This window comes from Cervus canadensis, chromosome 33 (assembly GCF_019320065.1).
Source record: "Cervus canadensis isolate Bull #8, Minnesota chromosome 33, ASM1932006v1, whole genome shotgun sequence".
NCBI lineage: Eukaryota > Metazoa > Chordata > Mammalia > Artiodactyla > Cervidae > Cervus > Cervus canadensis.
In genome coordinates this window covers 18,110,939-18,130,230 of record NC_057418.1, presented here as the reverse complement: position 1 = coordinate 18,130,230, position 19,292 = coordinate 18,110,939, and the positions used below count along the sequence as shown (strand labels likewise).

The 19,292-nt window shown below is 38.1% G+C and overlaps 1 protein-coding gene across 1 annotated transcript; it reads left to right on the top strand.

Moving 5' to 3' along the window:
* Positions 1–317: 317 nt before the first annotated feature.
* FBXO30 (F-box protein 30) lies at positions 318–18,820 on the top strand. Its single transcript, XM_043457063.1, has 3 exons — positions 318–512; positions 9,076–11,125; positions 14,511–18,820. The coding sequence occupies exons 2-3, from the start codon at positions 9,092–9,094 to the stop codon at positions 14,712–14,714; spliced, it is 2,238 nt and encodes a 745-aa protein (XP_043312998.1). The 5' UTR covers positions 318–512; positions 9,076–9,091; the 3' UTR covers positions 14,715–18,820.
* Positions 18,821–19,292: the final 472 nt, after the last annotated feature.

Here is a 19,292-nt window from a genome sequence, read left to right as displayed (position 1 = left end):
AAGCTTCTAATATCGAACAGGATTTGGTAGACTTGCGGGGCAGAAGTCACGTGGAGTCCAGCGGGAACCCCCTAAGCGCAACGCGCGGAACCCAGAGACCTCTGACTCCAGACCACACCCTCTTGCCACGTCCCTTCCGGGGAGGTGGGCGAGTGACGGTAGGAGCTCAGCGTGCGCGTCCCCGCTGAGCTCAGCGTGCGCGCCCCCGGCTGGCTCGGCGCGCGCGTCTGCGGCCGACTTGCCACAGATCCCGAGTCTGGGCCGGGTGGGCGGGGCACAGCGGAGAGGAGCGGGCGGGGCGGGGCGCGCGGAGAGGACCGGCGCCGGGAGAGGAGGCCGAGGAGGAGGAGGAGAAGGAGAGAAAAGGCGGCGGCCCGGCGGGGCAGAGGGGCGAGCAGGAGGCGGGTTGCACGGGGGTGTGGGGCGCGGAGCGGCGCCGGGACAGCGGGGAGCAGCTGGGCACGGCGGCCGCGGCAGCTGGGATTTGGGCCGCGGTTCGGCCGGGCCGGCCGGTGAGTGTCGGGGGCAGACTGCCGGAGTGGCTGGCGCGGCCCGGGCCGTGCCCGCGGGCAGAGGCGGTGTCCGAGCCGGAGGCGGCGGTGGGGCGGGCGGGCCCGGCCGGGCCTGGGGCGGAGTAAACACGGCCTCGCGGGGACCCCGCGAGTCCCAGGCCGGGTCCCGGCGGCGAGAGGGCGGCGGCGGCTTGGCCTCCGCGCCCAGCCCGCTGCCCGGCCGGCCCTGGAGGCCGTCGGCAAATGGCGCCTGAGACCCCGCGGGCCGACCCCTCGGTGCCACCCGGGCTCACGGGTCTGTGGGTGAGGGTAGGTGGGGGAGAAGCCAGAGTTAAACTTAGGAAGCCCTAAGATCCTCGAAAACCCGGCCTCTCTTCCCTTTTGCAGATTAGAAACTTGCTTTGTTTGGGAACAGGCGGGTTAAGGTAATAGTGAGAGGCATCGCCGACTGTCTCCACGGGATGAGTGAAGTTGGTAACTTTTCCATTCATGGAAGTGTAAGAAGCTTAGTCTTAGCCTCAGCCCTCGTTAAAGAGAAATATCCTGATTTTATAGGTCTGAGGGGTATGACCATTTCCAAAGTGGTTTGTGTCCTGTCTCGTGGAAGTGCATTGCTGGGAAGGGAGTATAGAGTGCACGTTGAATTCAAAGTAGTCTCCTTTGAGCGTGTTATTTACGCGTGTGTTTAGAGAATACAGCCAGAACAGCGTGTTGTTTATCATGGTTCTAGTACTCCATTCCCCGCTCTCCCTGTGTCTTGTTTTTCTTTCTGAGCCATGTCGTAAGTCTTGGATAAAAGATGCTTGGGAAGGAATTGACCTTTTATTCCATAATTACTTTGTTGACTCGGATCCAAGATGAAGTTATTTATGGGCATTCTGATATCAGTGTAGATTAACTCAAAACTTTACATACAAAACCGCAAGCTTTCTAAGCTTTTAATTTCTGTTTGCTACATTTCAACCCATTTTTGTGTCCTTTAGAGACCTAGAAATTCTATTAACAGATTTTGCGTTCCCGTATATTTTTTAAGCTTTTCCAGAGTTGTTGACGGCCAAGAGGGAAGAGAGTAGCGTAAAATGTAAGATGAGGGTTTTCCTAAGGGTTCAGGTTTTCAGTTTACAGTTTTCGCTGAATCATGTTCTTTATGCTTAGTCACTGTTTCTTACTACACAAGTTTAATTGGGGATAACAGTGTTTTGCTAACTTTTATAAATTGCTAATTTGTTTTTATTAGGTATTTTAATGCGGTGACATAGCTCTTTTGTGTATGTGTGATTCTGGAAATGTTAGTGGGTGGAGTTTTGAGAGTGTTATCAGAGAACTGAAGTTTCCGATATAGGCAAACTTTTATGCATTCCAAGTGTACTAGGTATTTAATTTCAATCCAGTACTTTTGTATGGCTAGCATTGGAGATTTTTTTTTTTAAATAAACGAAGTGTCCTAATATGCTATTAAAGAAAAATAATATATATTTTGAGATACTGTATATAGTTAGAGAGGTGCTTTAAGGTCACCAAAATAGGTCTTGTTTCATGTGTGTTTACTATTTGATAGACTATGTTACTAAAATGTGACTTTTAATAGCATAAGCCTTATTCTATTCGCTTTGGTTTTGGTAACTCTTGTAACTAAGTTACCATGACTGCTTGTTTCATTAAAAGAATTTAGCACATGCTGTGGAATGACATGGTATTTGTAGAATTTATTAATATTCAAGTCTTCAGTCAAAAAGCTATAAAATATTATTTAATTTCAAATTTATTTTTGATGAAATAAGTGAGATTGGCTTTGGACTAGTGGTTTTTACACTATAGGTAGCTCAGTAGTTAAATACAAGATAAGCATGCCTCAATTACAACCCAGTCTATAAAAATCTTTTTCCAAAAAGGTTTTGTCTTTTTTTTTAAGAGTGGGTAATGTTAGCATTAGATCCTCATATGATTGTTTTTAATAAACTTTATAAGTATAAATGACCTGATATAGAAATGATTACAGATAAAGTTTTGTGCGTGTGCATGTGTCTGTTGTGTAAAGTGAAGTACATCTTTTCTGAGCAATACATGTTTGTGTTGTACTGGACTCACTAATAATTATAACCAACCTTTGTAGAGTACTAGGTTGGTTTCACAGTAGAGTAATTGCATCATGGTCACAAAGCTGAGTCGTGGAAGCCCATTCCCCTGTGCCATGCTGCCCATTGTAATAACTTGAGTTCCACCATTCTGGTGGATTATTTTTATCTGAGTATCAACTCAAATTGGTTCTGGTATGAATATTAAATATTAATATTTGTTATTTTAATTTCTGATGTAAGTCTATAGTAATTTCTTTTGTTTATTTAGTGGAGAACAATTTCAAGTAGTTAGGACTTTCACTTTGGGATCAGTTACCTATGACCATATTTAGAAATGCAAGATTTATGTTTTGATTATATCATAACTAGAAGAGTAAAAACTTGAAAACAAAATTCCACATAATTAAGTCATCATTCTATTAAAAAAGAAGTCAGAACCAAAATTTAATAAAAGAATGTATACAGTGTAACCAGTTTAGCCATTTTGAACTGGTCAGTAGGCCAGGTAGTTTGAGATGGGAGTTTAATGATCTTGGATTTTTCAGTCTTGGCTAGTCATCCCAGCCCCCTTTTTTATACCAGTGAAATAAAATACCCAATTGAAGTTATATTTTTGTTACAGCCTTTAAAACTGAGTGCACCTGACCAGTAAATCAGCAGCAATGTTTGTATTTATTGTGCAGTAGCACCTCTGACTATGCAATAAGCATGAGACTTGCTCTGGAGGAGTTAAAACTGATTGCTAAATATGAAATTTCAGTTACAGACTTACTGGTTAACTAATGAGCAAGTCTGTCTATAGTTCCATCTCAGCCTTTCATTGAAGCAACATTTTATTGTCTCAGTGGAATTTTTTTTAATCTAATATCATTCAGTTCAGTCACTCAGTCATATCTGACTCTTCGCAATCCCATGGACTGCGGCACGTCAGGCTTCCCTGCCCATCACCGACTCCCAGAGCTTGCTCAAACTCTTGTCGATTGAGTCGGTGTCCAACCATCTCATCCTCTGTCATTCCCTTCTCCTCCTGCCTTCAGTCTTTCCCAGCATCAGAGTCTTTTCCAGTGAGTCAGTTCTTCGCATCAGGTGGCCAAAGTATTGGAACTTCAGCATCAGTCCTTCCAATGAATATTCAGGACTGATTTCCTTTAGGATGGACTGTTCTGATCTCGTTGCAGTCCAAGGGACTCTCGAGTCTTCTCCAACACCACAGTTCAAAAGCATCAATTCTTTGGTACTCAGCTTTCTTTATGGTCCAACTCTCACATCCATACATGACTACTGGGAAAACCATAGCTTTAACTATACTGACCTTTGTCAGTAAAGGTCTAGTATCATATTGATTGTAATATTAAGGAAGTAGACTGATGCCACTCCCTTTTTTTAGCTTCCTTTCCTCACCTTCTACATACTCAGTCACCTGCACACATGTGGACACCTCCATCTCTGCTTTTCTTTTTGAATTGGATCCCTCTATAGTCAGTAACCTGTAACCGGACTGCAGGATTCATTAAAAAATTGAAGAAAATATACAGTTAAACATTTCCTTCTGTGCCTTGTATTACTATTATTTTTTTAAAACAATGAAAGATTGAAATTAATTTTCTTTGATTTACTTTTCCCTTTGATTTGCTTTTTTTGATGGACAATTTAGCTTATTCCACATATAATGCCTGGAACATATGCCCTAGATACTCAGTAAATACTTGAATACTTTTGACTTTTTATAGAAGGTACAATGAGGTAATTTTTAATTTTGATTCAATCTGGTCGACTAATAGTAGATTTACAAAGTATGTTTTTATGATGTATGTAGCTTTCCATGGATGAAGAATTGTTTTGGAATCCATTTGGTTATTTCTTGTATTATAATAATTTCACTCATATTAATGAACAAGGCTCTAATTGAGGCACGATCTTGAATACCAGGAACACGGGAGATCCACTGGAGAAGGAAATGGAAACCCACTCCAGAATTCTTGCCTGGGAAATCCCATGGACAGAGGAGTGTGGCGGACTACAGTCCATGGGGTCGCAAAAAGGCATGACTTAGTGACTAAACAGCAAGACCGACATGACTAGTATTACCAAGGAAAAATGCAGTGTGTAATGAGCACATGATATATGGAATCTGTGTCATACTTTGCCTTTGGGTATGTGGGAAAGTACTGTTTAAACTGATAAAGATTTGAGACAACAGGAAAGGGGAGAGAAAGAGAGTGAGTGTGTGTGTGTGTGTTTGTGTGTGTATCTGTGTCTGTCTGTCTTTGAGGCAGAGGCAGACATTAAGATCAGCTTGAGGCAGCAAGTTGTGTTGAATATTTGGATGACTTGATTTAGCATATTTTAAAATCATGCTAATTTGCTGTTCTTTGTTTATCTATTGCCTTATGTATTGTAATGAATTTGGAAAAATAATTCTTTTTTGAAGGCAATATCTTTATGTCTCGAAATAGCCTTTAATAACAAGATCTAATTTCATTGTATGGGCAAATGCATGTCTTAAAATTGTTTTTATGGATTACTTGTCAGCCGCAGATTATGAGTTGGCCTGGAATTTCTGTTGGAGAAAATTGAAACTATTGTAAAGCATTTAATCACTTATAATATTTTGCAGTCTAATGAAACTTTTTCCAGTCATTCAACTTTAAGTGTAAATAGATATGTTATTTGGAAGGTTAAGATTCTGTTTTAGAGTTTTTTAAAAAACTTAATATTGAGGATTTTTAAATTAAGCTCATCTTGAGCTTGAAGCTCAATTTTAGCAATATGTTTTCTGCCGGACCTGCTGTGTCACTGTTCAACCGATAAATCAGGGATTGACAGTTTAAACTTGTTTCATAGAATTCCTGAGCAATTGTGAAATACTTTTTGGAGGCATATTTAATTTGATAATAGCGATTTTGAAAGAGGATAGATCTGAAAGTTTTAAATTCTGAAAGAATACCCCAGAATACTCTTTGGGTATTGTCTAGTGCATTTTTAAAAATCTTGTTTCTTAATATATTTAATTGTAAAATGGACTTAAACTTGATTCCTTCTTTGTATAACTGTTTTGAGTAAACAGCTCAGTTTACAAACAGTAAATTTGTACTGTTTTGTACATTTATATTGAGCATTACATATGTAAGTTTTTTTAAAAAATAGTTTAGTAAAACATTAATGTTCAAAGCAGTGTGCTATTATAATTAGAAAGGAGCAAAAAGACCTTCTTGACCACAGGAGTGATTAAGTGCTGGGATAAACTACAGGCAAAGTTGTGTAACCGCCATTCCTCAAATAACATCTTAACATTGCATCACTGGTTACTGAAGTGCTGTCTTATTTTCTTAAACTTTTGTAAGTAAGCATGTCTGTTTTTGTCCATATATATTGATCAGATATAGGTTGCAGTCCTAGCTCTGCCACTTACTAGGTAGATGACCTTGGCTAAGGCTAAGTCACTTAGCCTTTCCGTACCTCAGTTTTCTCTGGGCTGTTACGGGGATTAAGTGACATTAACATGGAATATATTAACACCAAGAAGGATAGAGTAGGTACCTAGTTAACGTTCCTTTTTCCTTTAAGCCTACTTCAATAAATAATAAATGTTATGGACTCATCGCTGTGGATACTTTTATTTATTATTCTTTTAAACATTTATCCAAAGGAGGAATAGTGTGGAGGAGTCTTATTTATTTTGAACCTTGAGAGCCTTCTACGTCTGCCTTTTAAAGTTGTTGCTGTTATGCATTAACTCAGTTGTTTGTTAACAGTTGCTATTTTAAACACATCTGAATTAAGGGATGTTTTGAGATGTGTTCTGTCTGGTGTGGTCATGTGATGTGCATGTAACATAAAGTGTTCCTACTAGTTCTGAGAGCGTTGGTCGCTTCTGTTGGAACTGCTTGTATTTTTAGGTTTCTCTGTCAGTAACAGTCAAGTTTATAACCTTCAGCATGTGAGATGAACTCTAGTCTAGTTGTTGCAAAATAAGAAAGCTACAGCTGTTTTCACAATCTAATCACTCAGTAAAATTTGTCTTATTAAAGTTTCTCTTTGCGTAATTTACAAATGTCATCATAAGTCTGTCATTTCTTCTCTTTTGACCCCTTTAGCAGTACATCTTTAATTTATAGGTCATTTCCTTGGCTTTAAATTTTATAGGAATAAACATTCAGAAGTATTCATAATTTGTAATTTTTAAAAACATTTAAAAATGTAGTTTTGTTGATAAATGTGTGCCTTGTTTTCTTCTGTACCATAATATCAACTAGGAACTTTGCTGCTTAATCAACAAAAACTCTGTCAATGATAGACTTTTGCTATTTGAGTTTGAGGAAAATTAAGCCTGTCCTAGAGACAAAAAAATAGCAATCTGGGGAATAATTATTTTACATTAGCCACCTAGATGCAAGATTGAATTTATGGAAAAGAATATTGAAAGAGCTAGCAATCTCTTATGCACTGAAGTGAAAAAAATAGGCTAAAAATTGGCTTCTTATCCAGAAAATTATTTATTTAATTTGGGGAATTTTGAGGTGAGTTACCTGTGCCATATGCAAGTGGAGGTATATAGTAAATAAGTAGCTGTAGAGATCTGAAGTTTGGATGAGGGATCTGGGCAGGAGGTACAGGTAAGTTTTCAGCATATAAGTGGCAGTTGAAGCTTTTGAGAAATTGAGAGCACCCTGGGAGAATGTATAGATTGAACCAGAAATAACATGGATCCTTGAAGAAGAGAAATATTTTAGAAGAAAAGATTAAGGAATAACCGGTGGTGGGGGGAAAAGCAGGGAAATGTGAGATCATAGAAACTAAGAAAGATAGTAGTTCGGAAAGGAGGAGGAATTAGTCAACAAAGTGATGTAATGGCTAAAAAAGATGAGGTCTGGAAAAAATGCCCTTTGAATTTAGCACTGAGGATCTTGATGCAGCGGTTTTAATGAGTGGTTGTAAAAATAAAGCCACATTAGAGGGCTGAAGAGTACATGGGAATTTAACAGGGTTTGTTTATTTGTTGTTTTTCTTTTGAAAGCTTGAGTGAATAGAACAAAGTAGTAGCAAAATTGAGCTACTGTTTTATTACTTAGGGTTTAAAGATGAAATAGTCTTCTAACTTTTTGATGCTAATAGGAACAAGCCATTAAAGAAGTTGAAGATTTATAGAAAAAAAGACATTGAATAGGCTTAGTAATTATAATTTAAATTGGCGCATTGTGGCAGTGCTTTCTCTTCTTTGTGTATAAAACTTTTCTTGATAAAAGCACGGAAGACCATTAGTTATCTGTAATCCTTTCATGTTATTTTATGGATGCTATTTCTTTGCTTAAAATCCTCAGTGATTTCTAACTACTTGAAGTCTGAACTCCCTAGAATAACATACAGCACACTTTCCATGATCTGTCTTAACTCCTACTTTCATGTCACCTGTGATCCAAGAACACTAGGAAACTTGAGGGTCCCTCAGCATGTTTTGCCAGTTTTTGCGTTCTGTTACTTCAGCATTGACTACCCTTCTTCCTTTTTAACCCTACCCGCCTATGCTTAAGACCTCTCATTTTCAAGACTGCTGTGAATTCTTCTCTACTCTCTTCTCATATTGATTATTTTCTCTGTCATGTTAATCATATTAAAAAGTGGCATGATTTTACTTTCATCTCTGATCTCGTGCTGTAGCGCCTTGAGAAGCGGCACTGTGTCTCCTTATCTTTATATTGCCATACATTATTATTATTATGCCATACATGTATTACCAAACACAGAGTCTGGTACGTGGCAGTTAAGCAATAAATAAGTGTTGAATAAAGGAATGGAAACTGTGGCCCTCAGAAGGAAGTGATTTGCCCACTGTCACAGAACTGGAGCTAGAACTTACATTTTTTGGTTAAGTGCCCTGTATGTTTTATTAATAATAAGCCTTATTTTCTTGATTTGTTATAGAACTTCTTAAGGCATATGTACAAGGAGAGGCCAAAAGCTGAAATCTGAAGTGAATTTATATATTTAGAAAGAATATAAAGAAAACTTGTAATCAGATTCTAGTTAAGTATTTTCATGAAATTTAGATTATTCTCTTTTAGGAATATGATGAGGTCTGTGCAGTGTGGGGTACATCATAATCAGTTTAATTAAAATGTAAAAAGATATAAGTGTTCTCTGAAATCTCGAAGTTAAATATGCATTAACTTGTTTTTGGCATTAATTTATATACTACACGATATACTAGAATTTAAGAATTATATTTTGAAACATTTGGCCTTTTGAGTACATTGTTAGATGTTATATAAAAATGAATTTTTGACTTCTTGAATTGATGTTCTTAAGTTGGTTCAAGCTGGATCAAATATATGTAAAATAAACTCATTAAATATGTTTATTTTACATATTTCATTCTCATATAAGCCAATATACCTTCATGATTTGATTTTTATTCTTAAAAGATTGTTTTAAAAATCAGCTGCTTTTTGCCTAACGTCTTATTTCTTTTCCGTCTCAACAACCAGAGCTGGACTGGCCATCATGGAGGAGGAGCTGCAGCATCCGCACTGCGTTAATTGTGTCAGTAGACGATGTATGACAAGACCGGAGCCTGGGATTTCCTGTGACTTGATTGGTTGTCCGTTGGTTTGTGGAGCAGTTTTCCATGCATGTAAGGCTGATGAGCATCGACTTTTATGTCCATTTGAACGAGTGCCTTGCTTAAATAGTGACTTCGGATGTCCATTTACAATGGCTCGAAATAAAGTTGCTGAACATCTAGAAATGTGTCCTGCAAGTGTGGTGTGCTGTACTATGGAATGGAACCGATGGCCAGTTAGTTATGCAGACCGGAAATCATATGAAAATCTAAGCAGAGATGTTGATGAAGTGGCACAATTAGATATGGCCTTGGCCCTTCAAGACCAACGGATGCTCTTAGAATCTCTCAAAGTAGCCACCATGATGTCAAAAGCAACTGATAAAGTGTCAGAACCTAGAGAACAGATCTCAGTTAAACCAAGTGTCTCAGAAATACCACATACTAATGGTTTGGTATCTGTTGATGAAGAATCTTATGGTGCACTTTATCAAGCTACTGTTGAAACAACCCGAAGTTTGGCTGCTGCTTTAGATATTCTGAATACTGCTACAAGAGACATTGGCATGTTAAGTACGAGCCTTTGTGCTTCCCCAAATGAAATGAATGAAGAGCAAAATGCCAGAGAAAGCTTACAGAATAGAAACCTGAAAGACCAGGACCATCTTTATGAGGATGAGATGGGAGCAGTAGGTGGGATTGACCATAAGGACACGAGTCAGAATGCCCAGTTGGAACAAAATGGTTCAAGTGATTTATTATGTGACTTGGATGCCAGTTCTTATGGCACTTCTGCTCTTTGTAATGGCTTTCCTTTGGAAGATATATGTGCACAGGTCATTGAGCAGAACCAGGATTTACGTACTGACTCAAAACAAAGTAACTTAACAAATGGAGAATGTGTGGCATCAGATGGCCCTTCAGAACCTTCTAGTTCACTTTTAGTAGCAGCACAGGTTAGGGAAGTAATACCACCTAATGCTTTGCCTAATGGCACAGTTCAGCATATCCTCATGCCAGATGATGATGAAGACTTGTGTTGGAAAAAAGTAGATTTAGGGGACCTACGGAATGTGGATGTCTTATCTTTCAGTCACCCTCCTTCATTCAAATTTCTTTCAAATTCATGTTGGTCTAAACCAAAGGAAGATAAAGCAGTAGATACATCAGATTTGGAAGTTGCAGAAGATCCAATGGGTCTCCAAGGAATAGATCTAATCACAGCAGCATTACTGTTTTGTCTAGGAGATTCTCCAGGAGGAAGGGGTATATCTGATAGTCGCATGGCTGATGTTTATCATGTTGACTTTGGGACTCAGACTTTTTCACTTCCATCTGCCATTTTAGCTACAAATACAATGGTTGGGGAAATAGCTTCAGCTTCAGCTTGTGATCATGCCAACCCACAGCTTTCAAATCCAAGCCCTTTTCAGACACTGGGGCTGGACTTAGTATTGGAATGTGTCGCTAGGTACCAGCCCAAGCAGCGTCCAATGTTTACATTTGTTTGTGGACAGTTATTTAGAAGAAAAGAATTTTCATCACATTTTAAGAACGTGCATGGTGACATTCATGCTGGACTCAATGGCTGGATGGAACAGAGGTGTCCTCTAGCATATTATGGTTGTACCTATTCGCAGCGTAGATTTTGTCCGTCAACACAAGGAGCAAAGATTATACATGACCACCATTTGCGGTCATTTGGAGTTCAGCCATCTGTATCTACAGTGTTAGTAGAGCCTGCTAGAAACTGTGTGCTGGGTTTACATAGTGACCATCTAAGTAGTCTTCCTTTTGAAGTCCTGCAACATATTGCAGGGTTTCTCGACGGCTTCAGCTTATGCCAGCTCTCATGTGTATCCAAGTTAATGAGGGATGTGTGTGGCAGTCTTCTCCAGTCTCGCGGAATGGTCATACTTCAGTGGGGGAAAAAGAAGTATCCAGAAGGAAATTCGTCATGGCAGATAAAAGAAAAGGTTGGTGTCATTTAATTGTATCAACGCCTTATTTGACATATAATAGGCACTTAATAATGTTGTTGCTGTGAAATCGATCATCCTTGTTGTGAAATTGCATGCATGCATGCTAAGTTGCTTTAGTCGTGTCCATCTCTTTGCGACCCTATGGACTGTAGCCCGCCAGGCTCCTTTGTCCATGGGATTCTCCAGGCAAGAATACTGGAGTGGGTTGCTATGCCCTCCTCCAGGGATCTTCCGACCCAGGGATCAAACCCGTGTCTCTTAATGTCTCCTGCATTGACAGGTGGATTCTTTACCACTAATGCCACCTGGGAAGCCCATTGTGAAATTGACCATCCTTAAAAATAATTCAGTATGATGACAAACTTTTTTATAAGGATAATTAATAAAAATGTGAATACATTGTTAGAATTGTGAGTCATAATCACACATTTACTGCAGACATCCTAGAACTAGATTCTAGTGTCATCTGACAGAGGCTACTTGTAGTTCTTCAGTTGAGGGGTTCTGTACCTACTCACTTGTTCTGAAACAGCTCCCTTTGCTTGAGTCCATGTTCGCCAACTTCTTTCTAATTTGGGCTCCATCTGAAACATTTGCACTGTAGGACAATGGAGGAGTCAAAGAGAAGGTGTCTTTTTAATTGCTTGCAGTTGGCAGCTTCTGTTCATTCTTAGCCCTTTCTTTCTTAGAACGTGGTTGTTACAAGTAAAACTTAAATAAGGAGACATGAAAAAATGTCTACTACTAGCAGGTGACCAGTGGAGCATTTGGGGTATGTTGTTCAGTCCCTAAGTTGCATCTGACACATTGCAGCCCCATGGACTTCAGCAGGCCAGGCTTCCCTGTCCTTCACCATCTCCCAGAGTTTGCGCAGATTCATGTCCCTTGAGTCAGTCAGCCATCCAACCATCTCATCTTCTGCTGCCCCCTTCTCCTTTTGCCTCAGTCTTTCCCAGCATCAGCGTCTTTTCCAGTGAGTTGTCTCTTCGCATTAAGTGGCCAAAGTATTGGGGCTTCGGCATCAGTCCTTCCAATGAGTATTCAGGGTTGATTCCCTTTAGGATTGACTAGTTAGGTCTTCTTGCAGTCAAAGGGACTCTCAGGAGTCTTCTTCTGTATCACTAGTTTGACGATGTCAATTTGGAATTTAGAAAACAAAATGGATGGATGTGGAGATGGCTTGAAGTGAAATAAGGGCAGTAGGATTTGATGTTGTTCGCAGGGACTCTGGGTTTAGCACGGAACAAGGGTGTGTTGCAGATTGGAAACTTCACCAGGAGATTTAGGTAGGTCTGGGAACACAGCCTAGCTCCACCATTTTCCTTGTGTGATACCTTATTTTTGCCAGCTTCTGTTTGAGGCACTATTCAGTTGAAAATAGAAGGCATTACAACTGTCTTTGATTGAAAGTGTTTTTTCATTTTAGAACATTTATAATATGAAACTTTGATTTCATAAAGTATAAAAAAAATTGATAACCTTCATATTGGTTGAACGGGGGTATATTTCTGGGTACTTTGTTTTTATCACCCTTAGGTTTTCTCTTATTTTTATTCATTGCTCCAGTTTCTTTTTTTCCTCTCATTGCTCCAGTTTTTGAGAATTTTGCATCTGCTTCTGTGCTCTCCTGAAGCTTTGACCAGTAAATGAGCACATTAATTATTTTATATAGAAAATTTCATACTTGCTGTGTATATGTGAGTATGTGCGTATCTTCATTTACTACATGATTTGGTGTATTTCTACCATTGGGCTGGGACAGTCAGAGCATTGTCCCTTTTTGTCCTTGCCCACTAGTATTGATCTATGAGGTGAAATATTTTCTGGGGAGTCTATTACTACAGAAAATGTCATCTCCTCTTGGAGTTTAAATTGCCATCATTTATACAAATTACTTACATGTGTGTCCCTGGCCACTTTCTCCTCTGAATTCCAGGTCATTATGTATAGGCACCTACTGGACATCTCCACTTGATTATCCTCAGTAAACTCAGCATGTCCAGCCTACTCAGTTTCTCTGCCCCTCTTAATCTCAGAAAGCTGCATTATCATCTCTTAAGTTGCCTAAACTCAGAATTTGGGAGTTCAGGTTAGCCCTTTCCCCCGCTTTATTTCCTTCTCCTGGTATTCACACAGTCCTATTGTCTCCCTTCATACCTCTCAAGTTCACTTCCCGTTTCTACTGCTATTTCCCTAGTTGGTCCCGCCTGCAGTTCTCTTCTGGGTTACTATAGCAGCCACTTCCTTACTGGGCTTCTGTTTCCAACTGAGTCCCTCTCCAACATATTGCCTGTAGAAGATGTAGAGTGATACATAATTTCTTGAATACAGTTCTTACGCTGTACTGCTTAAAAACTTTTAAAAAGTCTGTCCAAAAAAAAAAAAGTCTGTCCATTGCCCTGGGTTAGGGGCAAATTCCTTAATGAAACATTTAAGAGTTTTCATAATTTTGTCCTTACTTGCCTCTTCAGTTTCCCTTATAGTCCAGCCATCGAATTTACTAGTGGTTGTTGAATGTTTTCTTCTTGCCTTAAGGTGTTTGAGTACACTGTCCCTGAAACCTCCATTTGAATGCTTGAAATATGTGGACTGTGTGCACTTTTATTAATTTATTTAATCTACTGTCCCTATTTATGGATAAAAAAACTGGTTAAGTAACTTGTCCTTGAATTCAGACCTGGGAACCTGTTTCTGGAGCTTGTGATCATCTCTGGTATATCCTGTTTGTTCTTCAGATCTTATCTTGTCAAGAAAGCCTTCTCCAAAAGTTCTTAGGGAGGTGCATTTTTTCCCAGAAATGCGTTGTATAATGATATGGAATTAAGAACTGTTCATTTTACAAAAAGTTCTATAAAAATTTCCAGAAACATTGAGGTACTTGTATTCATCAGTATTACTAAATGCCTTTACTATTTATAAATAGTGAAAAGAAAACGTTCCTCTGCACAGTATCCTAGAGTGTTTTTAGTATACTTCATATGGTGTAATGGAAATTTTTTTTGGAGAAAAAACACTTGTATTGTCAATATCTCCTATATACATAGTCCTTTGGGTAGGATGAAAATCTAGTACAGTGTATGTTATTTTAGGAAGTGACTCGAAATGTTTTATAGAAATTAATAATTGCTTAATAAGCCAGGTTGGATGTGATTTTTTAATGCTGAGTTGTTTCTTTTTTGTTATTAGATTTCTTAAAGTCATAATGTCATAGAAGTTATCTTATAAATATTTAATAAAAAGATTTGTTATTGGAATGAATTTTGTAGCAAGCTACTTGAAACTTATTTCTCATAACAGAAATGAATGTAGTTCGAGCAAGAAATATGTTTTCATTCTTATAAATTGACTGGTTTAAATCTGAAGTGGAATTTTCTTCTAGGTATGGCGATTCAGTACTGCATTTTGTTCTGTCAATGAATGGAAGTTTGCTGACATCCTGAGCATGGCTGACCACTTGAAGAAGTGCAGTTACAATATTGTAGAGAAGCGGGAGGAAGCAATCCCATTGCCATGTATGTGCGTGACACGAGAACTCACTAAAGAAGGACGTTCACTTCGCTCAGTTTTAAAACCTGTACTTTAAAAAGTCAAATTCCACTTGCACATACATGCAAGCTCCTAGTATAATTTCTTTGTAATATGTGACACTTTATTAATGTATTAAAGATTACAACTAGCTAAATTTATTGTCACTATGTATATAATGTTTTGAAGTGACATATATTTTTATAAAGTACTGATTAGTTGGGAAAAAGTTGCCTTAATATTTGAAATGTGTGAATTTTTTGGAACTTGCTGGACAGGGTGATTTAATTTTTGGCTACATAATTTTCAGAATTAGTATTTTTAATGGTGTGCATATTTTGGTTCTTACATTTTTTGCTTCTTAAACTAACAAGATCCTGACCAAACAGTTTACTCCTCATTTTCTGTGGGTTACAACCCATGCATTCAAAAAGCAAAACTTTGATTCTGATTTTTACATCATAGGCTCTTCAGATAAAACATTCAGTTGCTTAAGCACTGCATAAAAACATTATAAAATTTTTATTTTCTAGTGTTCCCCTTACATAATTGTTGATATGGAGATGATCTGTAATGTATACATAATATTTAAATCGTGAGTGATGTTGATAATGCCATTTATCGTGTTTTAAAAATAGTCTACAAAAATGTTGTCTCCTTCTGTATTTGCACCTTTCATACAGAGAGTTACCATATACAGCTTTTTCTGGTTAGATGCCACATCCAAAGACTCATGGCAGTATGTTACGTGACAGGTTAAAGCAAAATCAAACAAAAAAAAAGCCTTTGAATTTAATTTGAAATGGTATATGATATTATATATTTGCTAGGAATTTGATATTTGGAGAGAAGAAGATACAGTCAACCCTTCATATCTGCATATCCGTGGATTCAATTGAAGGATGGAAAATACTTGGAAAAAAAAAATTCCATGAAATTCCAAAAAACGCAACTTGAATTTGCCACTCATCTTCAACTATTTACATAGCACTTACATTATATTTGGGCTTTCCTGGTGGCTCAGACAGTGAAGAATCTGCCTGCAATGCAGGAAACATGGTTTGATCCATGGATCGGGAAGATCCCCTGGAGAAGGAAATGGCCACCCACTCCAGTATTCCTGCCTGGAGAATTCCATGGACAGAGGAGCCTGGCAGGCTACAGTCCATGGGGTCACAGAGAGTCAGACATGACTGAGTGACTAACATTACACTACTACTACATTACATTTACAATTATTTACATGGTGTTTACATTGCATTCAGTTCAGTTGCTCAGTCTTGTCTGATTCTATGTGACCCCATAGACTGCATAGCATGCCAGGCTTCCCTGTCCATCACCAACTCCTGGAGCTTGCTAAAACTCACGTCCATCGAGTCGGTGATGCCATCCGACCATCTCATGCTCTGTCATCCCCTTCTCCTGCCTTCAGTCTTTGCGTTAGGTACTATTAACAGTTTAGAGATGATATAAAGTGTATGGGAGGTGTGCATGGGTTATGTGCAGATACTGTGCCATTTTATAAGAGGGAGTTGAACATCTGTGAATTTGGGTGCTGCAGGGAGTCCTGGAACCAGTCTTCTGCAGACACTGAAGGACAGCTGACTGCATGCCCCACTGTAAGTTTGAGTTGGGCATGTTCTGTGAATAAATTTCAGATACACACAGTGCAAAGGGCTTAAATTTTTTCAGAAGTGTTTAAAATTTTTGCCTTTTGGTGTTTATAAAAATCACAATTATGTTGTTTTAAGACATGTAAAAATGTGACATTTGCTGTCCTTTTAAGATGACAATCATGAACTGCAGAGAATCCTGTCTTGGTTGACAATCTCTTTAAAATATTTCCAGGTTAATATTCCATACACTTCTCTACCAAAAAAATAAGAATTGCACCTTTATGTAAAAATCAAAATTTAACAGAAATATCTTCAAAGACCTGTTCTTGAGGTATTTTATTATAGTTTTCAAATTGATTTATGCTATCATTAACCTGGTATGGTCAGTTAAAAAGATGAATATATCAGTATTAAGAAATAAATGGCAAAGATGGGGACATGTACTTAAATAATTTAGGTAACTTCTGGCATTTGGTAAGCCGAAATGGTTACAAATTACTTTGTTATATATAAAATTTCAAAACTCTGTTTTGTCTTCTCTTCCTACATTTGTCCCTAAGAGTGTTCTATTGTTAACTAGATTCTTGATTCCCATATATGGCAATCGGGCTGGGAAGAGGCATTCTTTGGGCATTACAAAAGAATTCTGAATTGCTTAAGGCCTGATTTGGTTGGACCTTATTACAGTTGAAAAATACAGCATTGAAGACTTAATTAGTTGTTTTGCCTCACCTGTTGTTTTAATTAGTAGAATACTTATTTCTCAGTGCTTAAACTATCATTTTGAACTGTGAGATTTGAATTATATAAACAGTCTCTTTCTGTGAAAAAGTCAGAAAGTATCAAATTCTGTAAAATATAATTCTGCCTTTAGAAGTTTTGCTGAAGAATCATGTCTGGTTAGGAGAGCACAAACATTCACTTTTTGTTTTATGGTTGTGCTTTTTAAAAATCCATGTTCTTTTAAGTTTAGACTCCTTATTTTCACACTAGATCATGAGATATTTACCATTTTTCACCTTTTATTTTCTTTTACACATCTTTGGCTGTTTTCTTTTTGTTTGTTACGCCACCATATTATTTTGTTAAAATGTTTTCTTTGTGTAGTATTTGTTCAAGTTCTAATAAAATTAATATTTTCCTTTATATGGCTCAGTAACTTGAAAAAACTTATATTTAAATAAAATATTCATCCTTGTTTGACGAAGTTGAGACACAGTCATACTGTTTCTATAGTGGGATTTTCTGCATGTTATAGGAGTTGTTTGATGATTATTATTGCTCTCCCATGTTTTACTGGTGAACATTATTACTATTTTTATTTAATACAGAAAACTCAATAGTTAGCTTTCCCTGCCCCCTTCAGTGTCTTCTTGAAAGTAGTCCCACCTGGGGCTACTGAATGGCTGAAGAGTTTCTGGCAATAGTATTTTTCTAAAACTTGTAGCGGGAGCAATCTGTCTAGCCTTTTAAGCATGAAAAGGTTTGTGTGTTGGCCAAGTATGCTGTCATTTGAGAAGTCTTTATTGATTCCTTAGTCTTTGCTAACCAGCAAGGTAAAGGCAAGTGTTAGGAAGGAGGGAAATATCTGAATTCACTTTTCTCCTCTGCCTTCTTCCCCAGAACTGCCTATTAGCTTAATCTCAACCTTTCTTTTTCCCTCCCTCTCTCCATCCTTCCCTCTTTCTCTCTCTCCCTCCCTCTCTCCCCCTCTTTCTTTCTCTCTCCCTCACTCTAGCATCTGCGATTCACAGGTCACTTAAAAGTGAAGTGAAGTGAAGTCGCTCAGTCGTGTCCAACTCTTTGCAACCCCATGGGCTGTAGCCTACCAGGCTCCTCCGTTCATGGGATTTTCCAGGCAAGGGCACTGGAGTGGTGGTTCCCAAACTGTGGTCCCTTGACTGTCAGCATCACCTGGGAATTTGTTCAAAATACAGATTTTTGGACCTCTTCACAGACTTACAGCTTCTGAAACTCTGGGGTGGGAACCAGCAATCTTTTAACAAAGGCCTCCCCAGAGGATTCTGATGCATGGTAAAGTATGAGAATTTAGAGGAAAGCCTGGGACATGCCCGGTCTTCTCGTGAATAATACATTGTTAGAACAGATACATGTGTGTATGTACCTCCATGTATAATCCAAAATTAAGAGTAATAGTAATTTATTAGTATTACTTAAATGATTAAATTTAATGATATATGTTGTCTCAGTCTTATAGCCATATGACAAATATTAGTACATTGGGTACCATGATTGTTGGACATTTTTTTAAAAAGCTAGTGTTTACTAGTATTTTAAATTTACTCTTATTACCAGTGTTTCACTGGTGTTACTTCTGGTCAAGGTAAATTGCAGATCGTTTATCAGCACTAATATTTAGCTTATCATCATTCATTCTCTTGTTTAGTGGTTGTAGACTCATGTGAACATATTAGATTTCTAGGATAAATGGTAGAAATAAAAAGATACTGGATTAAATTTGAAAATAATTCTGTAGGAATTCTTTCAGTGCTATCAATAAGAGGTATTAAAGATTGGGTTTCTGATTTATCAGTAATACTGACTCTCTTTTGGTCTTTGACCCTGTGTTACGTGTCCCAAGAATATTGTTGCTCTTATTAACTATCCTTTAACATTGAAGGTTGGGATCCTTGCAGATTTGGTAGTTTATACAACTACACTGATAATAGGTTTTTAATTTCTGACAATTTGTATGTAGGTGTTGGTGTTTAGAAGCAAAACATGATTTTGTGTTTTGCATCCCAGTCTAAAAAGACAGTTTATATTTTAAAATTTCTAAGGGATAGTTTTAGAAACATTAAAAAATACTTCATTCATGACACACCGCCCTGGAAGGTGATTAATTGGAAACTGCAGAGGTGGGTGTTAAGAATTACAGTAGATTTTTGTAATACACTGCCTCATTCTTTCAAAAGGCTGGACAGAGCCTTCTGATGGAAATAAGTTCTCTGATGTGTATTTGGCTGGTTATCTAAATGTAGCTCTTAGCAGTTTTGACA